This window comes from Pinus tabuliformis, chromosome 5_1 (genome assembly GCF_031772625.1).
Source record: "Pinus tabuliformis cultivar Carrire ecotype Pingquan chromosome 5_1, CPIR1, whole genome shotgun sequence".
NCBI classification, from domain to species: domain Eukaryota; kingdom Viridiplantae; phylum Streptophyta; class Pinopsida; order Pinales; family Pinaceae; genus Pinus; species Pinus tabuliformis.
The window spans coordinates 988072942-988097547 of record NC_142305.1 but is presented as its reverse complement, the minus strand read 5'-3'; the positions used below and the strand labels follow the sequence as shown (position 1 = coordinate 988097547).

Below are 24606 nucleotides of genomic sequence, written 5' to 3'. Positions count from 1 at the left end.
CTTGAAAAGGTGATCAAGGGGAGATTTAAGCACTATTCCAACACCTTTACCATGCCTAGACGATGCACCATCGAAGTACATATACCAAACTTTATCATTAAGGTCCTTAATCTTATCATTGGGAGGAACTATGAAATTAGACATGATGGCATAGTTCCCAATGTCAGATTGCTCTTTGATTATCTTGTTGTGAGGTTTCTTAGGATCTTCGACATGAAATTTTCTTTCGGGCTCTCTATTTAGTCTTACAAAACCATCACCCCTAGGAGAAGGAATCATAGCATATGACCAATTCATTTGAATACTCCCTCCTAGATCAGAGGCCCACTTTCTGGATAAAAGCATACCCCAGGCATCAGGCACATCAACAACAACAATATCCATGACAATCATGATGTCTAGGTAAACTGATAGATGAACATGCAAATCTTTGATCAAACCATGCACTTCAATTTTCTTAGAATCCATGGCACATATGTTATAGTAGGGTCTAGAAACTCTTAAATTAAGCTATACCATGACCCTTTTAGTCATTACACAAGCTGATGCACCAGAATCCAACATGCAATTATTCAATTTATATCCATTAACTAACAAGGTGATAAAGAAGGGCTGGTGCTCTTTGTTATCTGCATCTAAGCTTTGCAAATATATGGGAGCATCGTGATAGTCAACTTCCCGAATCTTCTTTTGAGAAGTATTTATTTGAGGACATTGGATAGCTTTTAGTAACTTATCTCTTTGGGAAGGGATTTTAGCAATCTTGGAGACAGGGACCCAGATTTTTGCATTGTTAAACCAACTTCCCAAATCGACATCTAATCCAGAGTTTAAACCAGGGTTAAAAGTTCGAGGGGGAATTTGATTCCGCTTTGATCTTTATCCCTTCTCTGATAGGTCAAACCTTTATCTCTAGCAATTTCCAAGATTTGCTCGGGCGAGGGTTTTTCACCATATAACCTAGCCAAAATGTCATCTTCATTTTCAAGGTTATTTATACTAAAAGCTGATGAAGGACTCATAACGTCACGACTATTTTCCTTGACCTCTATCCAATCATCCATAGACAAAGGAAACTTGTTACCTACTACATTTATTTGATCACCTATCCCAAACATTCCATTATCCAAGATTCTTCTAACGATAGGGCAAGTGGCTTCTTCATGAAGAGCATCACAAACCCGACAATAAGGAGGAGCATTATCAACCAAATTGGTTATCGGATTAGGAGGTCTCTGCTCACTAGACTGACCCTTCTTTTGCCAATTGTTATTTCTGTTATTATTATTTCGAGGTTGGAAGTTTTGCGTTTGTGTTCTTTCCATTTGAATCAACCTATTCTGCAAAGTGGTTATTCCTTGTTATGATTAATTTACATGTTTTCAATCTTTTGGAGCAATTTGGGAACAAGTTCGCTTTCAGGCTCTTGAACTGCTTTTCCTTTAGGTTCTTTTAGTTTCGTAGCAGCCCTATCAAAACCTGGGATCTCAGACTTCCCAGATGCCGCCTTGTCCTTTTCAAGCTCGATAGCTAAAACCTGGAACTCCCTATAATCATTAAGTCTAGCACGCCTCAATTCATAAGATGGCTCAGGACTAAAGGCATCAATGTAAAAATTTCGAAGAGATTTGTCGGTAGGTTTATAGTCTTGAGGTAATCTTTAATAATATCATTAAACCTTTTATTAAATTCTTCAACGGTTTCATTTTCTTTCTTTTTTATTATGTTGATAGCTTTTACCAGGTGTCTTCCTTCTCTCTTATCTCCATACTTTTCCTTAAAGGCATTAACAATCGATTGTAAGGAATCAAATGAATTTTGAGGCTTTTCAGTAAACCAATCTAAAGCATCACCCTCCAAGGTCAGAACAAAAAGGGTCATTTTAACATCTTCATGATTAAAATCAGCGGCCCTTGCGTACTTCCCCAGCCATGAACTAAAAGCTTTCAGATGTGAATTAGCACTGATTGCGTTATCTCCTGAAAGATAGGCAATCTATCCATTCCATGCTTTGGAGTATCATTAGGATAACTCATAACCCTGAATATTAGCAAAGTTACACGGGGCGAATATGTCCATGATGTCGTGCTCAACTGGACGTAAAAAGTAAATGGATATCAGAGAGGGCTTCTTGTCCGAGGTTAACAAGAAGTGTACGAGAAGAGAGTTTGTGTAATCGTACCCTGAGAGCCCTTTCAGGATCAGGGGCAGGATTGCACAGACTGCTTGGATGTCTTCTAGTATATACTCTTGTAGATAATACGTGAAGTGGAGTCGCCACTCAGACAGGAAGTGAAACACGGAAAAGCTCGAAAGGAAAGGACCAAGGACAGAAAAACTCTGTCCCCGGCAATGGCACCAAAAAATGTTGTCGTTGTCGGGCTAGATGAAAAGATAAGAAATGAAAAAGATGATTGTCGTTGAAATGCCGAGAATAAAATGTCCCCGGCAACGGCACCAAAAAATCTTGTCGTTGTCGGGCTAGATGAAAAGATAAGAAATGAAAAAGATGATTGTCGTTGAAATGCCGAGAATAAAATGTCCCCGGCAACGGCGCCAAAAAATGTTGTCGCACAGATTGTCACGACAATGCTCAGACCGGGGGCTGTCACCCTGATCCTCGATCTCTCTGTTTAAGCCTGTCTCCTGCGACTAAGGGGGGTAGACCCTATAGGATAATGGATGACCAATTGCGGACCAGTTGGGTTGGGAGACACGAGGGAAAACAAGCACTTAATTGATTTTATTAAGTTAATAAACCAGTGCCTTATGAAATAAATGATTAAACGATTATTTATCAAATGTTGCAAAGATATGGACTCATCAACAATCATTTACCATCAATGCTTATCTTTTGCCAAATATGAGATAATCAATAAATTCTCAATGACTTAATGATACTCCAACAATTAAAATTTCGAAAGATAAAGTGCTTTAACAACCACGTGTAATGCTAACCAGAGATCACATTCATGTAGTTAATCTTCAAATGAACATTTAAGCATGTTTAACCACATAAAGAAATGATAAATATTTTTCCCACACCAAAATTTTAGCCTCAGCGTAAAAGATATATCGCAAACATAACAAATCCTGAGCCAAGACTGAAATTGGCGAAAATTTTCCAAAAAAAAATATTTTTTATATTTTTCAAATAAAAGAAAATTAAAGACTAAATGAAACTTTTTAAATCAAAAATCTAAATAATAATAAAATCTAAACTAAATTAAAAGAAACACTCCTTTTTATTTATTTATTTATTTTTTTTTATTTTTTATTTTTTTTTTATTTTATGAATTTTTTGATGTTTTCTTTTTAAAAATCAAACTTAAACTAAACTAAACTAAAGCTTAAAACTAAAACTTAAAAGAACCTTATTATTATTATTATTATTTATTATTTTTATATATTTTTATTTGATTTGTATATTTATAAAATAAAACTAAACTCTTTTTATTTAAAATTCTAAATGTGCAAACTAAAAACCTGAATAAACAAAATTCAAATCTAAACTAAATACAACACTAACACATGATCGCATACTAATAACAAAAATGAAATTATATGAAATATAAGTCCTAAATCAAATAAAATCTAATTCTAACAAAAAAGAAAAGAAACTAACTTAATCAAAATGTAAACCCTATACCAGAGGTATTCCAAAATACGAACTTAACTACGCTAACCCTGTTCATAAATTAAAAAAAATTGCTGAGTGTTAAGTGTATGCGGGATGACAGAGATGGAAAACGCGTGAAGGAGATAAAGATCGATGCGGATATGGAGCTCGATGTCGACCAAGGAGCAAGGGAGGAGAGGCTACGGGATGGAGAAGGGCCGAAGCAAGAACCACGCGGATCCGACAGTTTCGATGGCGGAAATATGCAGAGGACAGCGGAATGGAGATGCGACTTGCAGATTGAAGAAGCTGGGTGATGGGAACAAGCAAGACAGCGGCGGTAAGGAGAAAGTTAGAGCGAAGGGCAAGGGACGAATGCGTAGAAGCAAATGCGATGCTGCGTGAGGACAGAGGTGGTGAATGGAATGAGTATGCAGAAAGGGGAAACGTGTGGAAAATGCCAGAGCTGTGGAATGAAACCTTGTGAGACAGGCCGCAGTATATGTGGGATGGCCAGCGTGTAGAGACTACGCAAAAAAAAAAATCAACGCATGGAGCCACGCTTTTATGCAGGTCAATGAAAATTCATGAGAGCTGGAGCTGTGTGGATTAAACGGAAATGGAATGAGAGGAGAAGGGACGTAGGTAAAGGTGGACGTGGGTAGCTTAGGGAGTTACGATGGAAAAAATGATATTGCATGGAGATAAAACTGCACCAGAGAGACAAGGAATTGCTTGGGCGGCACGTTTGAGAGTGCGTGGATCAAGAAAACGCTGCACAGAAAGTCGAATCCTACAGGCAGTGTGAAGCTCTGGTTGATGGGCAGCGCTGAGTAATGTGACCACGCAGATCTGCTTCAAAAAAATTAAGAATGCCCCTGTAATACAAAGAAACACTGAGAAATAACAGGAAGTTGATTAAACCCTCGGAGATCTTCAGAAAAACCCTGCAACCTGTAATGGAAAGACACACCCAAAAATAATATGTGCAAAAAGCAAAACTAAAACCCTAAATCAGCTACAAAATTTACAACTTTGTGACTCTGCAATAGCCAGATTTGTCAGTAACCCTCCATAATATTTTCAGAATATCAGATTTACTATGAAATACTTCAGAAATCTCTCATGCATTCATAAAACAAACTTAAATGATAAACCCAGGATCGAAACTGGCTGGGCTCTGCAAGAGAATGCTTGCGGGAGTTAACGAGAACTTCCCCAAACGCCCACTGTTCTTCTCAATAAGGGTTTCCTGCACAGCTCACTTCAACCATCAATAAAGAGGGAAAAAACAATACTAGATTCTAGATACAATCGAGAAACCTGCCATTATTTCATAAATTCTAATACCATTCAAACCCTAGTAAGTGAACAAGATACCTGTGTTCAACAATACTCTACATCAAGCTATTACTAATGGGTGAAAATAAAATTATGCAGAAAATAAAATAGCTCACAGCACTTTAGGAGAGTAACACCAGCAAGATTTCAACCCCAAAGTCTTTCTTTATTTGCACCAGAAAAAGTTTACAAGAGAGCTTTCTTTAGCACAAGACTCACAGATCGAATGATCTCAAATGACCCCTAGCACCCTATTTAAAGGAAAAATTCCCAACGGCTAGTTCGAGTGATCCATCTCAAAATGATCTTGATCGTCGATGAGGATCAAAACATCTTTTAATCTCATCCGTCGAATTTTTAATGCATTAAAAATTGAAATTCTGCATTTATTTACTCAAAAATATTATTATTTTATTATTTTTAAGTTTTTATTTTATTTTTATTTATTTTATTTTTATTGTTATTTATTTTATTTATTTTTATATCTTTTATATATATATATATTCCTTTTTTATTGTTTTTTTATCTTTTCAATTTTTTAATTTTTAATTTTTAATTTATTTTTAAATGGATCCTCAAACTTAGCCTTTGGAAAAATCACCTATGACCTAGGACTTAGGACTTATGAGGGGATTAAAACATTTTCTAACCCTCAAGACACTTTACATCATGACTTTTACAATTTTACATCTCAAGGGGGAAAACCCATTTGACATTGACCCTCATAAACCACCTAGTTTTGCGACACAACTATAATCTAACAGATTAACACACTAGGATTCTTCTAAGATTCTAATGACAAAATTCATTCCGGCTTTGGGGTTAGGCTGAAGGAAATCTCTGCCGATCATAGATTGGTGAGACAAAAAACCTTCCGGAATGTAGATTATCACTAGAAAATTAGGTCCACCTAGGCAATTTACATACATGACTCAACTCTGCTAAGATTATTTACAATTCGCACATGCAGACTGGGTTTACAACATAATATGATCAAGTCGACGATGACTGTCAAATGGCACGGACATGTCAATCAAGCGCTATCCCTTTTGCGAAGAAAAGGGGGTGTACTTGCTATGGGAAGTTGACACGTAGTGGTCAACATCTGGCTCTACTTGGGGACACGTTGCTGCACTGTAGGAATGTGAGAATCCAGAATCTGCATCCACGCAACACACTGGTTTAAAAAAAAAATACATTACATAAAAATTATTTAATGAAAAAAAACTATTTTTAAGATTTAAAACCATGATTCCAAGCCAATAGAAACAAAATACGCAAGGCTTGCTCATTTATATATCATGTAAAGGTGAATATATCAAAATGGCATTGAGTGCAATACATATCCGCAACAAAATACATAATCAATGAGGCTCTAAATGGCCTCTAGAGTTGGAAAACAATTCTCTAAGCTATGGGGTCACTGAAGTACTACAAGTCTACATATCTGTGGCCAACAACATGATCACTCATCATGATCAAATTCATCACCACTATTAGACAAGAGATCATCAACATGAACTACATAAATAATATGGCTCCGAGTTTACTCCTAAAACTTCTCTACAACTTTAGTAGTAGTAGCAAAAATAGACATCAAAACTACAAATCACTAATCAACATGGTCACTCATGAAACTCATCATTGATTCAATGCTACTAGAAATACATAAACATCATCAACAAGAGATACATAAACATCATCTTGCTCAATGTATTTAGACTTGGATTGCACAACCTTATAATGTGATAGAAATTGAAAAGGTTTAAATTGCCTAACCAATGATTTTGGTTTGAGTGAAGGGTTCATCTCCTCATTCTGGTTAAGGCCATGGTAGAGGAGTTCAACAATCAATACTACCGACATCAACTAAGTTCAACAATCAATGCCACCACGATCAAGGTTCTTAAAGGGCTTCATGCTCTTGATCACATGCCAATCTCATACCCTCATGCATGATAGAATCAAATGGAAACATTGTAAACCCCAAACCATGAAATCCTGAAAACCATCAAGTCTGTTGAATTTTGAGTGAAATCTAAAATTCTAGTTTCTCCATATGAAATCCAATGAGGTCGAAACCACTCTCAAACATCCTGAGTCATTTCATGGTAATGTTAAAAATTTAAGTAAAAATATGTCATTTTGACTTTAAGAATTTAACATTCCGATTAATTTCCAATATTGTTAGGGTTGAGATGTGTCAGGAAAATGAGAGGGTAGGCATGTTTTTCTTGGAGGGACTATTTTTGGAGGAAAACAACCCCAAATTTCCCTCAAAATAGCTTCAAAACTCACAAAAATGCAATTTGTGGGGTTTATAGTTGCCCTGGCAATAAACCAGCTGGTTTAGGATAGAACAAACAAGCGGTTCCGTCATAAACCGACTGGTTAGGACCGGTTTGTCCACATTTTTTGGTGAAATGGAGGGTCAAACCGGGTTTTTCTACCGGTTTGACCCGGTGGGCTAGCTAACTGGCTAGTTTGACTGGTTACCGGTTCAGACTGGCCAGTTTTTAAAACATTGGTCTTCACATCTTCCTTAGGCTTCTTTTTGTAATCTTCACTAAGCCTAGATCCCTAACCCTAATCTCCCTTCTAGAAGATCTGAGAGATCAATGGTTGAGATCATTTCTAAGTCACTGAACTAATTAAATTATCTATCCTTAGAAAATGGCTTGATAGTCCACAATAGTTAATTGACTTTAACTATTGTAATTTTTGCTAAGTTAGACTTAGGAAAGAAGACATAAATCACTTACTCCATCAAGCAAGCACCTAAAGAGGCAATAAATCAGCTTCTGCATGCTAAGACACCAAGCTTACACAGAAGTCCTTCTGAAGCTACAACATGAAGAAGGTTGATGGGAATCTTCCCAACTCCCTGTATAAACAATGAAATGTCCCTCTATTCTCATAGTATTCTGGACACCTAAAGATGAACTACTCTTTGATCTCCACTTCTTGCAGTGAACAAAGTTCACAGATCCATTTATAACTGGCAAGAGTGGTATGATTCACTAGCATCACAATTTGCAGTTCAAAGAAACATGAATGTTATCTGCCAATGTTGTTCATCTATGGATTTTACTTTGTTGCTGTAGACTGTTTAATTTCCAATTTCTGTTGGGGATGATTGTAATGATCTCCGGCTTCAATGTTCTGAGTTTTTCGTGCATTTTAGATGTTTAATGATTCCAGGTCCATAATTTATAACATTATATCCGCATAAAATGCTCTTCCATCCTATGGTTGAGTTTTGTTTTCTCCCCTATAATGGTTTGGTATTGCATAGTTTTTTTAGCGCACTTACAAAAGGTAGTGGCCATTTTGAAAATTTCTCGAAATAGGACTTTTCCTTTTGGAGTTTCTTTTGGGAGAGCAGGTATATTCATATAAATGATAAAATTATTGCTTTTCCATTTGGTTTTATAATGAAAAATGAAAATGGTTCATGATACATCATTTATGTTTTTCCAAGGTTTATGTGGGAATTATATGCCTGAATTACATTTCATTTTTGGTTTGAAACCATTTTAACACATGCAGTACATTGACCAAACTGGGGCCTCTCTCAGGTTTAGGCAATCCACAACTCGCAGGCAATTGTTCAATGACTGCAGAAGAATCAAGTCCCCACTTTATAGTGGCATTGTTACTGAGAGTGGCCAACAGGAAGCAGTGCTTATCTCAACAAATTCACAGTTTAATGATTTTGACTGGCTTGCTTCCTCCGGCAATTCATGTGAAGAAGATTCAGGCGAAAGGTAAGAATGGAAAAGGAAGATCCATATAACGTAGAAGAAACCAAACATGATTAGTTGAAGGATTTTGTTTTCTGAGAATGAGAATGATTAATAATCTTTCCTAATTTCAAAGCTAGAGAAAGGCCTTTAGTTCTTCCACAGTTTTATCAGCAATATAAAAAAGATTTTCTGGAATGTTACTTGCTGCAAGATGAATTCTAACAAGTGGATGTGTGCATCACACTGTATGATCTATCACATTGGAGGTGCAGTATTGTCATTTGGAACACAATGATTTTTCTCTTACATAAAGCACCTATCGTAATCTCCATCAAATTGAAATTACTTCATGCATCTTTAATGAGCATCAATAATTAGTCTAGAAGTTGGTCTTGCAGTGTTTCTGTTGCTCATTATGTCCAAGGGATTGGTGTTCATACAATCCTTCTTGCAGGTTACTTGTAAACCATGTTTTATTGGATAGCGTTCAAGACCCTGAAGTCTCTGGAATATCATTTAGATGCACATGTAACTCATCTTTTATTTTTGAAGAAATACTTCTTATATTAGACAGAAATGAACATGTACAAGAGGAGAAAAATACATGCAAGAACAGATGGCTCAAGATAGGCCTTGGATATGCTCAAGCAGATTCACAAACAGATGCTACTTTAAATTTAATGATTTACAATAAGTATAAAGTGATGGAAAATGGAGGATCAGTGCCTTGGTTCATTAATGAATTTATGGGCATCTGGAGTCCGACAGAGGGAGTCAATGTCTGAAGACCTTGGATGCAGTAGGAAAGAAAGAAGGATAGTTTCTCAATCTAACCCTAGCGACTTTCCAAAGTAAAAGACTTAAGGTCAACAAATGTCCTTGATGGATACTTGATGACAACTTTTGCATATGAAGAAAATAGAGTTCATAAGAGATGTAGCATATTTTAGAAGGCTCAAAAACCCTAATTCAACAATTATAGCAAAATGGAAGGTAGTTTTCACAATAAAATAGCACTATTCATCCAAGCATCACTTCATCAATCCAAAGAAAGTTCATAGATGCAAAACTTATCTTCACCAAAACTATTCGCTCGACTTGAAATATACATAGCCAAATTTTTACAAGGAAAAATTGCAGAAATTTCAGATTGCTGTCGGTTTCTCCTGCAAAACTCCATGAGAAAATGGAAGGAAGTGCACCTCGATTTATCTATGTGGAAAAAGTCCCAATAAAATCGCGATAACATCGGGAACTCACGATTTTTTCAATTCGCTGATTTTGTCGGCCGAGTTTTTCATGATTTTTTTCAAAAATGAAAAACTCAGGATTTAATCCTAAAACTTGGGATAAAATCGGGAGTTTATCCAAAACTTAGTGAGTGAGGTTTCAGGCTGCATATAAGTTAGGAAAATGCCAACAAACTCCCTCTGTCACTAACAAGTGCTCCCTCTTTGACCTCTGCGTTGTTGCAACAACTCTATGCCTCTCGCACTACTGCCTCATGTTGTCCTTCAGTGCTCCACCAACTTCGTTCCGCAACTTACCCACAACCTCCTATGCCCCAGTAGTCTGAAGGTTAGAGCCTCTAAGCTCTACATAACCCCGACACCGGCACAATCTGCACCTCTTGGCCACAGCATCGATCCTTCTTGTTGAGAAATATGACCGGGCACTACATAGGTCAGGTTTGCTCCTTTCTGCCTTAGCGTTGATCCTCCTTCTTGCTCGAACTGACGATGCTGGCGCCCTTTGTCACCCCTTTCTTGCTGCTTTCTGCTAGGAACAACTTTTGTCACTCGGGACCGTTGTTTCCGCTACTGCTGCTCTGCTCAGCTGATGCCTTCAATTATCTTGTGATCTGCAACCACGCTCTGATACCATGTTGGAATTTCTAAGTCTATCTGTTAGAAATTCTTCCTATACTTTCTGATTTATTTCTTCCTACTTGTTCATTTACTTAACAATTTATTTACAATGTAAATACTAAAAATAGATACAAGTAAAATATCAACACATACAGATCATCAACTGAAAGAAACAAGCACACAAGTGACACAGTTATTTTTGGACTAATGTCCCCGGAAAAACCCAATGCAGGAAAATTGGTGCAGCTATCAGAGGGTTTTATTATTAAGCAGTTTCAGAATACAATCTAGGTGCTAGAAATGGCTCACCCAACAGAGAATGTCCTCGGAAGTAGTACCTCTCAGTTGGAGACAGATATTAGCTACAATCTCTCCCACGAAATCTCCCAGCGTCAGCCTCTAGGGTCTGTGTCAGCCTCTAAGGTCTGTGTCAGCCTCTCTGGCCCAGCGTCAGCCTCTCAGGGCTCTGCGTCAGCCTCTGGAGCCTCTGCATCTCCCATGCTGGCCCTCCTCAGGCTCTGCGTTGCTTGAGAGTCTTTGCGTCTGCCTCTCCAACCTCTGCGCTGGTCTCTTGGTGTTGTTCCCGACTCTCTACTCCGTACTTGCTGCCTCCTGCTGCTCTCCAGACCACTAGTTCGAATTTCTCAGCTAACCTCGCTCTAGAAATCAAACTGATTGGTCTCCTTCAGTGTGTTCTCTAACTGACCCTCAAGCCTTTTCTTATACTTTTCTCGTTGACAATTCAACAACCGAGATTAAGTCCCTAATCAATGGCTAAGATTCGATCTAGCTTGATCCATGACTTTTGGACCATTCTAACTCAGTTTTATATTAGTTCACATTAATATTTTATTTTCCCTAAGTTTAGACTTAGGGACTCCATTAAAAATATTAATTATTTTAATATCTCCCAAACTGGTTAGATTCTGCCCAAACTATTTCTGGGTCTTGGACTGATTTTCAAGGCTAGAGCACATTCATTGCTACCCCAAATCAACAGTCCTTGGTTGATTAGAGGTGGAATCGGAGGCACTGGAGTTAGACGAGGTAGCAGTTACAGGGGAGGGAGAGGTAGATGAGGAGGAGGAGGAGGAGTAGGAGTAGGAGGTAGAGTGGGATGAGGAGGAGGAGGTGACACCATCTAGGATGTGAAGCAGCAGAGGACAGAGGCGACCTCCTATTTTTGCTTCTAGAGGACTATTCGCTCGACTTGAAATACACATGGACAAATTTTTACAAGGAAAAATTGCAGAAATTTCAGATTGTTGTCAATTTCTCCCTCAAAACTCCATGAGAAAATGGAAGGAAGTGCACCTTGGTTTATCTATGTGGAAAAAGTTCCAATAAAATCATGATAACATCCAGAACTCACGATTTTTTCAACTCGCCGATTTTGTCGGCCGAGTTTTTCACGGTTTTTTCAAAAATGAAAAGCTCAAGATTTAATCCTAAAACTTGGGATAAAATTGGGAGTTTATCCAAAAATTCGTGAGTGAGGTTTTAGGCCGCATATAAGTTAGGAAAATGCCAAATTTTCCACTCATTTTTCACTCTAACCTTTGCGACTTGTGCCTGTGGAGAGAAGAGGTGTTTGTCACTGCCGCTAGAAGAGGAGATTTACTTGATTGTGGGGAGACAACTCCATAAAACCCCTGACATGGAAGCCATCTCATTGGCCATATTGACACCACTACTGCATGGAGGATTGAGATTGAGAGGCCTATCATGGACTCGGTCCTTGATTGATTAGAGGTGGATCCGGAGGCACAGGAGCCGAAGGAGGTAGTAGTTACAGGGGAGGGAGAGGTAGAGGAGGAGGAGGAGGAGTAGGAATAGGAGGCAAAGCAGGAGGAGGAGGAGGAGCAGGAATAGGAGGTAGAGCAGGAGGAGGAGGAGGAGGTGACACCATCTAGGATGTGAAGCAGCAAAGGATAGAGGCAACTTCCTATTTTTGTTTCTAGAGGAAGACAAAGTCCATTTGTGGCCCCAGGGGCAAGGCCTTCTTCCTCTAGGGGAAAAGGCAAAGCCATTCCCTATTCCCGTAAAAGGGGCAAATGAACTCAGTGACTGATAAGTTTATGACATTTAGATGACTCATGATGATGATTCATGATAAACATTTATTATAATTTTTGTTGATATTTTGACTCTTGAGATTGAGTTAGGACTCAGGATTCAGGACTTGATTCACTATTGATATTTGATGTAGCACTAGACTTCTTATACTTCTTATATATTAGCTATATTTTCATATTTATGTGGCAATGTATTTATCTCATGTTGTGGATACTTTATATGCTAAAAAATAAAATAAAAAATGAATATTTTTGTACTTTTTAAATTTTGCCGAGTTTTTGCTGTTTTTTTCAAAAACCTCCAGAATTTAATGAATTTTTCAATTTCTGGACCCTTGCCAATTTATTCCCGAGGTCGACTTTCTCCACTTTGCTATTTATAGAGAAGGAGCTCAACTTCCTTCATAATAAAACAATACTTTTTAAGCTAAAATCGCTTAAGTTAGCCTAGGTTGGGCCAAAAGGCCATCTTTTCAAATTAATTAAATTAAATTAATACAAAATGGTGCTTCTAATTCTACATGTACAAAAAAAGGGGCTTATGTCCTCAAAGGATAACCCTCTCTTCAAATGAAGGGTTGTTGGTGAAGTGTCCAGCATCCAAATACTCTTCAATTCACATGGATTCTTCTGCAAGTCTTCCAAAACAACCACCAAACTCCAAATTGCCCCCAGTGCGGGTGCACAAGCCCTAAGGATCATTACTTGATTCTTAAGGTGACTTCAAAGCGGCCTAAGCAGACTGCAAGAAAGATTTTCAAAGCCATAATGACTCTCCAATGTAGGCACACAAGTCCCCATTGTGGCCTCATCACTACCTGCTTTCACAAACCATCATCAAGGGCCAAGTTGATTGTCCAACTATCCTTCCAAGGTAACCAAAGACATGCAATACCCACAAACAAGGGACAACTTGTGGAGCACATGTCCTTCAAAGTGGACACGTCCAAACCTCAAAGATTCCTCTAAACTTGCTTACTCCACAACTCATACAAACAATGCTTAAGCATGTTTTTTTTCTAGTAGAAGGATAGACTAGAACAATTTTCTTTCAGATAGCTACTTCCAATGATACATTTTTTACTTCTTAGAGCATTCAAATCATCAAGCAGTTACACATAAGAAAATTTCAACCATTAAGCACAATAGAGCAATAGAGATCACAATGAGACAATGAAACAAGAGACACCAAAATTTCTTGGGACAAAACCCCACAAAGGGGAAATCCCAGTAAGCTTTCCTTATTAGAGATTTTTCAATTCATCCAATTTGTACATTAGAGAATTCCAGTCAAAAGGTCAACCATTGTCCACATTAATTGCCAAGTCAAACAGAGTCAAAGGAGAGTGTTAATGATCTGCTCACAAATCAATGGATGGTCAATGTGGATAAATTTCGGCCTATAGTAGCTATTCAAAGTGCCGAAATTTGCTCTTGCACTTTCATAGTCAAATCTTGGTCAAACTACAAGGTTTTACCTGCAATCAACTGTCGGCCAATGCCCAGAAGCAAATCCAAATTCTATCATCAAAACAATCAACGTTGTAGGAATATTCATCTTCTAACTTTAGTCAACAACTTGGTCAAATAACAGAGAATAAATCTAAGTCAACACAGGTCAATAAAAGTCAAACTTGTTTGCCAATGTATAGAGAAAAGGTCTTCTTCCTCTCACGTGTGAGCAAATTTCCTTGTAGAATAGGTCAAAATGATGTGTGAATGTGATGTCTAAATGAAGTCCAACGAATGCCAATATACAGTAGTCTCATCAATGGGATTTTGACCTTGGTCAAACCCCTTCAAGTGATGGGGTCGAACTGTCAAGTTGGGGCCAACTTGGACAGCTAGAAGACAAATTATTTTTCCTTTGACTGTGATAATGAAAATACCGACTGCAACTACAATTTTCCAACACTCCCTCTTCTCCAGGGAGGTACTTTTCCATCTCTCTATCAAATCATAAACGTACAAGTTGTTGGAAAATGGATAGTGGCAACTATTAACCTTATTTTTCTTAACCTTGATATTTGCCTGTGAATCTTATTAATCTTCTTTATGTTCTTTAGTTAGATCTTTTCATCAAACAATATCAAGAATAGTAATAGCAATAATAGAGGACACAAATATTAGGCTCTCGGCTAGGGCAAAATCCCTCCAAGGGGAAACCCCAGAAACTCTTCTCTTCTAGAATCTGCTTCAAATGAGCTACAAAGACCCAAACCCTAGACCAATCCTTCTCCTATTACCAAGTTAGCCCTTCCTCAACTCCTTCTTTGATTCTGCACCAATCAACTTCAATACTGCAGCTTCGACCTGCTAGCTTCAATATTGCAACTCGTCTTGCAACTTCAATCCTGCAATTTCAGCCCGTGAAAAAGCAGTTACCCGATTCCTACTGCAACAAAATGATTATATTTCACCTACTTGTTAAATAAATTGAACAAGTTACTTGCAGTTTTCTATGGCAAATACTGAAATACATACACTGCAGCATACACCAAAATAAAACTATGGAAACTAAATACAACACAGGAGAAAAATAAACATCACACACATCTACACAACTATTTTTGGACAAAAGTCCCCGGAAAAATCTAATGCAGGAAAACCGATGCAGCGATTGAGGGTTTTATTATTATTCAGTAGTAATTCTGAGTACAATTCGTCGGATGCCTAACTAGCTATCCGATACAGAGAGAAACTGGACAAAATGGAATAGTGAGATGATCTCACCCTGTCACTGGAAAATCCAACTATGATCTGCTGGAAGTGAGCCTTTGTGTCCCTTCTGCGTCAGCCTCTGTGCAAAACTGCGTCAACCCCACGCAATCTCTATGTCACCTCTACTGGGGACTGCGTTGCTCTTCCTTCTGACCCTCTGCTGGCTGGAAACTTCAGCTCTCAGCCTCCCGGTCTCACACCCTGGCTCTCGGCTTCTGAAACTCGATTTCCTCAGCAGGAATTCGATCTCCCTTCAGGCTTTGTGTTGCCACTGCGTCAGCTCTGTGTGGCCCAGCATCAACCTCTCTAGACGTCGTTCTGCCCTCTCTGCCTTGTACTCTCCGACCTAGGAAAACTCCCCACTGGATACTAACTCTGCCCCACTGCAAAATATAACTTAATTTCTCTCCCAACAACTATTGTGCTTCAGAAATTCGATCTTTTGATCTCCACTCGATGTGTCTTCCAAATGCCCATCAAGCCTTCTCTTATAATCCTTCTGTTGAGAACCAACGACACAGATTAGAGCCTAACCAATGACTCAGATCATTTTGGCTTGATCCTCGCCTTCTTCTAGAAGTTTCACCCACAGTTAGATTAATACCCTTTAATTATTTTAATTCCCTAAGTTTAGACTTAGGTCTGCATTAAAAATAATTAATTATTTCAATGAAACTGATTCCTGATGGAATTTCCCAAAACGATTTCTGGGTATTGTGGAATACATGTGTCTAAGCCTCCCCGCAAATTTTGAGGCTTAAAGCACATCCGATGCTACCAGAAATTAACACTCCCTCTTAGCGAGGAATGTGCTCTAGTAATGCAACCTGCTCAAGCATCACCCTTCTCTGTAACATCTCCCGCTGCGCTGCTAATGTTTGACATTGTTGCCCATCAACTATTACGCAAATGTTGCATCTATACTGCTGTTGACACTGCCACTGTCAACACTGCATCTCTACTGCAACTCCCTCTCAAATTTTGCATCCATGCTACTGCTGGCCCTGCCACTGCCAATACTGCATCTGCACTACATCCTTCTCTAATTGTTGCTGCTATTGCATCAGCAACAAAAAGGCATCCGAAATTACTAAACTGGTGTTCAGTATGATGCATCTATTGCTGGAGTTCTGACTGCTGCTAGTCTCTGTGCTGACTCTCTAAAGCCACTGTGCTGTTGCTGACTCTGCTCTGTGCCAACTACACTACTACCAACTCTAGCTCTGCGCTGCTTAGTCTCTGGCGCTCCTAGCCACTACAACTGTCACTCTGACACTCCTCTGCATCAACTGACCCAGTCCGTCCTGCTACTACTAATTTGGGCTCCAGTAGCAAGGTATTGATCTAAGAGGTGGACTCCTCAAGGATCCTGCCCATCTACAGTTCTTTCGAACTACAGTTCTATATCACCCCACCTCTAGGTGATCATGGCAAACTCCTTCTCCTCGATTTGTGCGGATGCAGCGTTCGGATCATGCTTCTCATCCTTGTGCTCCTTCCTGAGAGGACACTGTGTAGCATAGTGACCCAGTTCGCCACATCGGAAGCACTTGATCTTCGAAATATCTTTCTTCTTCTTCCGCTGCTCCTGCTGCCCCTTAGATGCGAGGGCTACATTCTCATCCTCCTCCTTGGGCTTCGACCCATTACTGTTGCTACTACTGTCAAGCTTGCACTTGACTAAGTGTCTCCTCATCTCTTCCTGCTGAAGAGCGACCCACATTCCTTCCTAGTCTGGAAGTTTCTCCCTACCCAGGATGCTCTGGACAAACACTTGCCATTCTTCTGAGACTGAATTTAGAGCTAGCTTCACCATCTTGGTAGGCTGAGGTGTTGACCCCACAACTGCCAACTCATCATGGATGTCCTTAAGCTTTGCAAGGAACCGATCAATGTGTTCACCTTTCTGCATCTGCGTGGATCTCATCTTCTGCTCCAAGTACATCTTCTACTGCTTGGAAGATCCTTGATATAGTTTGGACAAGGCATCCCACGTCTCCTGGGCAGTCTCTTTGCTTGAGATGTGACATACTACATGATCCTTCACTCCGTCGAGGATCATCCGCTTGACCTTCGTCATCTCTCCCTTGTACTTTTTGATTGGATCTAGATCCATGGGCTCAGCTACCACACTGTCGACGTAGATCTTGAGAAAATGTTCATCCAGAAGGTATGACATTCTCTTGCAGATCACATAGTTGGATGCACCATCCAACCGATCCTGATCTCTCAACCCATTGGCTGCCATCTCTACCAATCGAAAAAGTCGAATGAAGTCCTCTCACCTCTGCACTGCTGCTAGGCTAGCCTACGCACTCCCTGCTAGAGTCAATAGATTTGCTTCCCCTTGCTGCTGCTCATGAAATGAGAATTCGAATTCCCTAGCTAGGAATTCTCTGAGGAAGAAAATTCCCTCAAGTGTCTTTCTCTCTCCCACTGACGTTATTCTGCCAACAACTATTGCAAAATGTCTGTGTCCCAGCTGAAGATTTGCTCTGCAAGGAAAAATAGGCTGCTGATTTCGGCCTCTGGAAAGCTTCAATCTAGAGATCAAATTTCTTTGTCGACTCATTCAAAGAAATCAAATTCTTCTCAAAACTTTGACCTTATTAGCCCACAAACTGCATTGCCTCTGTGGTTTTGAATTGTTGCCTCTGCAGTGAATTCGAACTCCTCTTCCTTTTTGCTTCTGAGCTCTTCTGCTCACGATCTGTGCTTTGATACCGTGTGAAAAATCAATTACCCAGTTCCTATTGCAACAAACTGATTATATTTCACTTACTTGTTAAATAAATTGAACAAGTTACTTGCAGTTTTCTACGGCAAACACTGAAATAGATACACTGCAACCTGCACCAAAATAAAACTATGAAAACTAAATACGGCACATGAGAGAAATAAACATGACACACATCTGCACAATTATTTTTGGACAAAAGTCCCGGAAAAAAGCCCAATGCGGGAAAACCAGTGTAGTAGTTGAGGGTTTTATTATTATAAAATAGTATTTCTAAGTACAATTCGTTGGATGCCCAACTGGCTATCCAATACAGAGAGAAACTGGACAAGACAAAATAGTGAGATGATCTCATTCTGTCACTGGAAGATCCGGCTTTGATTTGTTGGAAGTGAGCATCTGCGTCCTTTCTGCGTGAGCCTCTGTGCAGAACTGCGCCAATCCCACACAGTCTCTACGTCACCTTTGTTGGGGCCTGCACTGCTCTTCCTTTCGACCCTCTATTCGTTGGAAAGTTCAGCTCTCAGCCTCCTGGTATCACACCCTAGCTTTTAGCTTCTGAAACTCAATTTCCTCAGCAGGAATTCGATCTCCCTTAAGGCTTTGCGTTGCCACTGCGTCAAATCTGCGTGGCCCAGCGTCAACCTCTTTGGACGTCGTTCTGCCGTCTCTTCCTTGTACTCTCCAGCCCAAGAAAACTCCCCACCAAATACTAACTCTGCCCCTCACTACAAAATATCACTTCGAATTTCTCTCCCGGCAACTATTGTGCTTCATAAATTCGATCTTCTAATCGCCACTCTATGTGTCTTCCAAATGCCCATTAAACCTCCTCTTATAATCCTTCTGTTGAGAACTAATGACCCAGATTAGATCCTAATTAATGTAGATCATTTTGGCTTGATCCTCGGCGTCTTCTAGAAGTTTCACCCACAGTTAGATTAATACCCTTTAATTATTTTAATTCCCTAAGTTTAGACTTAGGCCTCCATTAAAAATAATTAATTATTTTAATAAAACTGATTTCTTGTGGAATTTCCCAAAACGATTCTGGATATTGTGGAATACATGTGTCCAAGCCTCACTGCAAATTTTTAGGCATAGAACACATCTGATGCTATCAGAAATCAACACGGCCTTGCAACTTCCTCAAAAACCCTAACCCAACCTCCTTCTAAGACCTTCCTAGAGAAAGACAAATCTCCCCAAGGTCAATGAGGTCTAGATAGAGTATTCTCTCTTCTAGCTACAAGTTACTGCACTTCGTCCTACTGCAACTTCGGCCTCTTTCTAGAGCCCAAAAATCCCAGAATTTCGCATTTGTGAGAGAGATAGAGCCAAAAACAAGAAACTTCATCCTTCTTTCTTCACTATTCTTTTCTGCTTCTCCTAGCTTCCGATCAAACTCTTTTTTGATAGGTCAAACTTGTAAGTGAGTGTGTCCTAAATGTGGCTGAACTGCTTCTCTATATAACCTTCTCAAGGGGTCAAATTCCTTCCTTTAGGTTGACTTGATCCTGCCAGGGCCGACTTGTACTTTTGGAGTTTCCAGGACTTTTAGACTAAAAAGTAATTCTTTTTACAATTACATTTTCCCGAGAAGGGTCTTATAAACATGATGTTGACTCCTTTGACTCGTGACAATAAATCGCAAGACCTAAGAAACCCTAGAAGCACAAAAAACATGCTTTTACCTAGAAGACCATCAATAATGAGCATGAAACCCATGCTTTAATAATAATAACTTTTACTTTTCTTTTCTTGTTTGTTACATAGGATACATATTTAAAAGAGTACAACAATTATGAAGATGAAAACTAGTTACACTTCTCAACACTCCCTCTTAACTAGGGAGGTATTCATAATTGTACAACCAATACAACATCATATCTCAAACTAAAGAGTTCTTACAAAAAGAGTCAGATTGATAAGCCATATAAGCATCATCATCATGACTAGCACTGTCTTCAAAGCCTAACTAGGCAAGCTCTTCTTTAATCAAGAGCATTATGTTGGGAGGATTTTACGTGTGTTACCGCACTACCTTTACAAGGTACAAACCCCATCCAAATGTCTACAACGTATGTCCTTTTATTTCTATTCTTATCTTGGATCTCTTACCCTAATTCCTTAAAGAATATTGGTCCTCTTCGACCACTCTTCTCTTGGATATGTTGAAAATTGGCAGCTCAGGGATGAATTTATAAAAATATAATTTCTAAAACTAGAAAGTCTCAAGTGTGACTTTCCAAAAATAGTAAACCACCTTGCATCAATTGGTAATCAAGCATTGTTAATAGAAAATCTCTTTTGATCATCAATCAATCCTAATAGTTCAATGTTCAACTTAATTATCGATATTATCATTAATATTATTATTATTGTTATTATTATTCTTATGATATTATTATATTATCATTAAAAAGAAATTCAAGTCTCTCAATCATGAGACTCAATCATGTCATATGTAACTCCTCTCAATTAATGCATACGTTACTCTCTCTCTCTCTCTTAATGGATTCATTCGTCTCTCTTTAATGCTCTTATGCACCTCTTACATTCTCTTACACACTTGAATGACTCGTCATAAAAAGATTCCTCTTACACCTCTTTAATGCATAAGATACACTTTTCTCCTAAATGCATAAGTTACACTCCTCTCCTTTATGGTATAAGTTACAATCCTATTTTGACATATGTAACTCCTTAAGGCATGCATATTGCTCCTCCTTTATGTCAATAATTCATTGCCCCTCCTATATATATGAGTCTCATACCATCTCACCTCATTTACTTGTGCATTGTGAATTCGAACTTGAGAGAGAGTTGGAGAGACTTGAAGAAGATTGTGAGAGAGAGAGACTTGGAGAGTAAGAGCAGATATTGGAGAGTCAAAGGGATTCAGTGTTTGCATCAGCCACTGCTATCAGAGATATTCTTCAGATTTGAGTGAACTTCTTCATTCTCTCATTGTACTTTCTATCTCTCTTGAACAATTGATTTCTAATAGAAGAAGAATCTGGTTGGGTTTTCCCCTGGTCACTGACCTAACTTCTCTTGTCTCATTGAGTTCTTGGTTGTCTTTCATTGTGCATATGGTTTATATGGTTTATGTTCAATCTGCAATTACTTAACTTATTTTGCAGCATAAAGAAGTTCTGGATTTAAGTGATTGTAACAACATAGAACATCAAAATTTCAACATGGTATCAGAGCTTTGGTGAAGACACTCAAGAAGACAAACTTCATTTGCAGTTCTCTTTCTGTTGGAATATCTCTTGCTGTCCGCTCCATTTGCAACTCTCTTTCTGCTGAAATATCTCTTGGTGTCTGTTCCATTGACAACTCTTTTTTTGCTGAAATATATCTTGTTGTTTGCTCCATTTGCAGCATTTTTTTTGCTGAAATATCTCTAGTTGTTCCTTCTACTTGCTGCTCATTTTTTGCTTAAATTTACCGCTGAAACTTTATCGTTGATTTTTATAGTTGAAATTTTACTGCTGAAATTTTATTGCTAAAATTTACTGCTGAAATTTTACTGTTGAAATTTTGTTGCTGAAATTTTACTGTTACCATTCTTCCAATATTTCAAGGAACCCAAGATATGATAGTAATTTTGCAGATAGTAATTAAGGTGTTGCATGTGTTTAATAGTTGTGGTTTTGGTAATTGTTAATGCATGCAAAAGTAAAAACTAGTTTTATTTCTGTTTATGCATGTGCAAGAAAGCGTTGTCTTGAAAAGAAGTATAATGCATAGAAAGTTATGAAAGAATAACTGATAGAAATTAAATGTTGAAGATAGGGGGATTTGACTCTCTCACATTATATGAGAATGGTCATAATCTTATGGGTTTTGGTAATTTTGATATTAAAGTTTACTAACAATAGTGGTTGTAGGTAAGAATCATGACTTTTGCAAAAGATGGAATGATAATTTTCTAAATTAACCTCTTTTGCAGCGATCAAAGATGGATTATAACTAATATCATTGCAGACAATGAAGTCAATATGTATAATTATTATTACATGCCTTCACTCTGGGATCAAGATTTGAAGATTTGTATAAAATCAATGGAAGACCTATCCATGCATTGATTCATGATAAGTAATTATCAATATAAACTGTGGCACCAAAAGTTCACTCATCTTCATTATAAAGCATTACCTCATGTGAGAAAAATGGTTTCCGAAATACCTGAGATTAGAGTGGATCATGATGGAGTTTGCCAAGTGGTGATCAAGAAGATGCATTTCTTCTACCAATGACATATGACTTATGGATAGTGGTAACCTATAGAGGTCAGATCAAGAGGGAGCTAAGAACTTCCTTCAATCCCAAAGTATTTTCAAGTCTTATGTTGTTTCTTTGTGTCACTGTTCTTGTTTAGATTTATCTTTATAGATCATTGGTTATTTTTCCTGCATGAGTATTTGAATGATTCTTTCACTAACTTCTTGATGAGAATGCGATTAAGAAAAACATATCCTGAAGATCATCAGGGTGCAGAATAGTGCAGGAAGAGTAAACTCCAAGAGGAAGCTGGTGCAAGGATAATGAAAGAGACACTCTCACATTTAGAAAAGAAAGAAATACTTGCTTCATCACCAGGTATACTTGATTATGATGTTTATTTACTTTGCTACTATATCTCTTGCTCTTGTTTTGGGATCAACAAGTACATTTGATGAATGTGAGAACCAAGTCCTTTGTGTCAAGATTGAGGAAGGTGTCGAGCCATCCCATGACTTGAGTGGACATGAAGTGGACAAGAGCTCAATACTTATGCAAAGAAGTTGGAATCAGGAAAGAGACCACCATACTATATAACCCATCAAAATGGGCAGTTAAGGATCTTTGATTGCCCTGTCTACTTTCATGTGCCAAAGGAAAAGAGTACCAAGCTAGAAGCTTCAGGTAAGAAAGGTATGATTGTTGGTTATTGTGAAAATTCTAAAGCTTATAGAATATATGTACCTGGACAAATAAATATAGAGTTTAGAAAAGATATAACATTTGATGAAGATGCGACTCTTTGAAAAGCCATAAACGCTCCTCGAAAGATAGGATGATGCCTTGGATGCACAAGAAGATCCCAAGCTTGAGCTTGATCTTGTTGATGAACCCATGGGTCCCATGGAGTCCTTGGATCCTTCTCCATGTGCTAGAAAAAGATTATTATGGTTTCGTGACACTTTACAGGATGCTGATAGACATGCTATGCCCAAAGGAACCTTTAGAGAAAGCAAGAGACCATGCCGACTCCAGGGATATGTTGTAGCCATGAGCAACATTATTCAAGTTGAACCATGTACTTTTGAAGAAGCTGTGAAGGCTCAAGTGTGGAAAACTGTGATGGTTGAAGAATTACGAGTCCATCATTCATAATGATGTATGGGAAGTGGTTCCAAGACCCCAACGTAAATATGTTGTGTCTTCTAAATGGTTGTATAAAGTTAAACATGGTGCTAATGGTAGTATTGAAAAATATAAAGCTAGATTTGTGGCTAGATGGTTCTCTCAGAAAGAGAGAATAGACTATGATGAAATCTTTGCACAACCATATGATCTATTGTGGCTCTAGCTGCTAGCCAAGGATGATCCCTTCACCAAATGAATGAGAAGATTACTTTCTACATGGCTTCCTCAAGGAAGAAGTATTTGTGGAGCAACCACAAGGATTTAAAATTACATGACCGAAAAAATCACGTGTTCAATCTGAAGAAAGCCCTTTATGGTTTGAAGCAAGCTCCAAGAGCTTGGTATGCCCGCATTTGTAGCTTCGTGATGAAGCTTGGTTTTACTAGAAGTAATGCTGATCCAAATCTTTACTTCAAGATAGTCCAAGGTATGCCTTTTGATTTTGGTATTATATGTTTATGATTTATTTCTGACTAGTGGTGAACCACTTATCCTCTAGTAAGAGGGAGTTAGCTTCTGAATTTGAAATGAAAGATATTCATTTGATGCACTACTTTTTGGGTCTTGAAGTATGGCAAAGACCTGGTGAGATTTTCCTTTCTCAAGGAAAACATGTTGTCAAGCTACTGGAATGATTTGGTATGACATAATGCAAGTCCATGAATTCTCCAATGGAAATGAATTTCAAGAAGCTATGTGGTGAAGCTGTAGGTCTTGATTTGGCAAATCCTTCTAAGTATCATCAACTGATTGGGGCACTGATGTTCTTAGTGAACACTAACCAGACATATGTTTTGTAGTCAATACTCTGAGCCAATATACGATTAAGCGATCACATGCACACTGGATTGTTGCAAAGCATGTGTTGATATACCTGCATGGGACCATCAATATTGGATTGAGATATACTGCTAAAAATGTAAGACTTCATGGATATACTGATGTTGATTGGGCTGGTAACTCTGCTGATAGAAAGAGCACTTCTAGGTGTTGCTTTAGCTTGGGATCTGCCAAGATCTCTTGGATGAGCAGAAAGCAGAAGTCTGTTGCACTGAGTATAGCTGAAGTTGAGTACATT

The 24606-nt window shown here is 38.4% G+C and overlaps 1 protein-coding gene and 1 long non-coding RNA gene across 6 annotated transcripts in view; both read left to right on the top strand.

The window, feature by feature from the left end:
- The window catches only part of LOC149168037 (phosphoinositide phosphatase SAC2-like), a 408861-nt gene that overhangs the window by 342282 nt on the left and 41973 nt on the right, over positions 1-24606 (top strand). For all 5 annotated transcript variants that reach the window (XM_089433313.1, XM_089433311.1, XM_089433308.1 and 2 more), the window contains one exon: positions 8539-8727. In XM_089433313.1, the coding sequence (XP_089289439.1) occupies positions 8539-8727 (189 nt within the window). The remainder of the gene's footprint in view (positions 1-8538; positions 8728-24606) is intronic.
- Positions 22073-23027, top strand: LOC149168038 (uncharacterized). Its single transcript, XR_016260596.1, has 3 exons — positions 22073-22408; positions 22617-22718; positions 22827-23027. It is a non-coding gene; the product is annotated as an uncharacterized LOC149168038 (long non-coding RNA).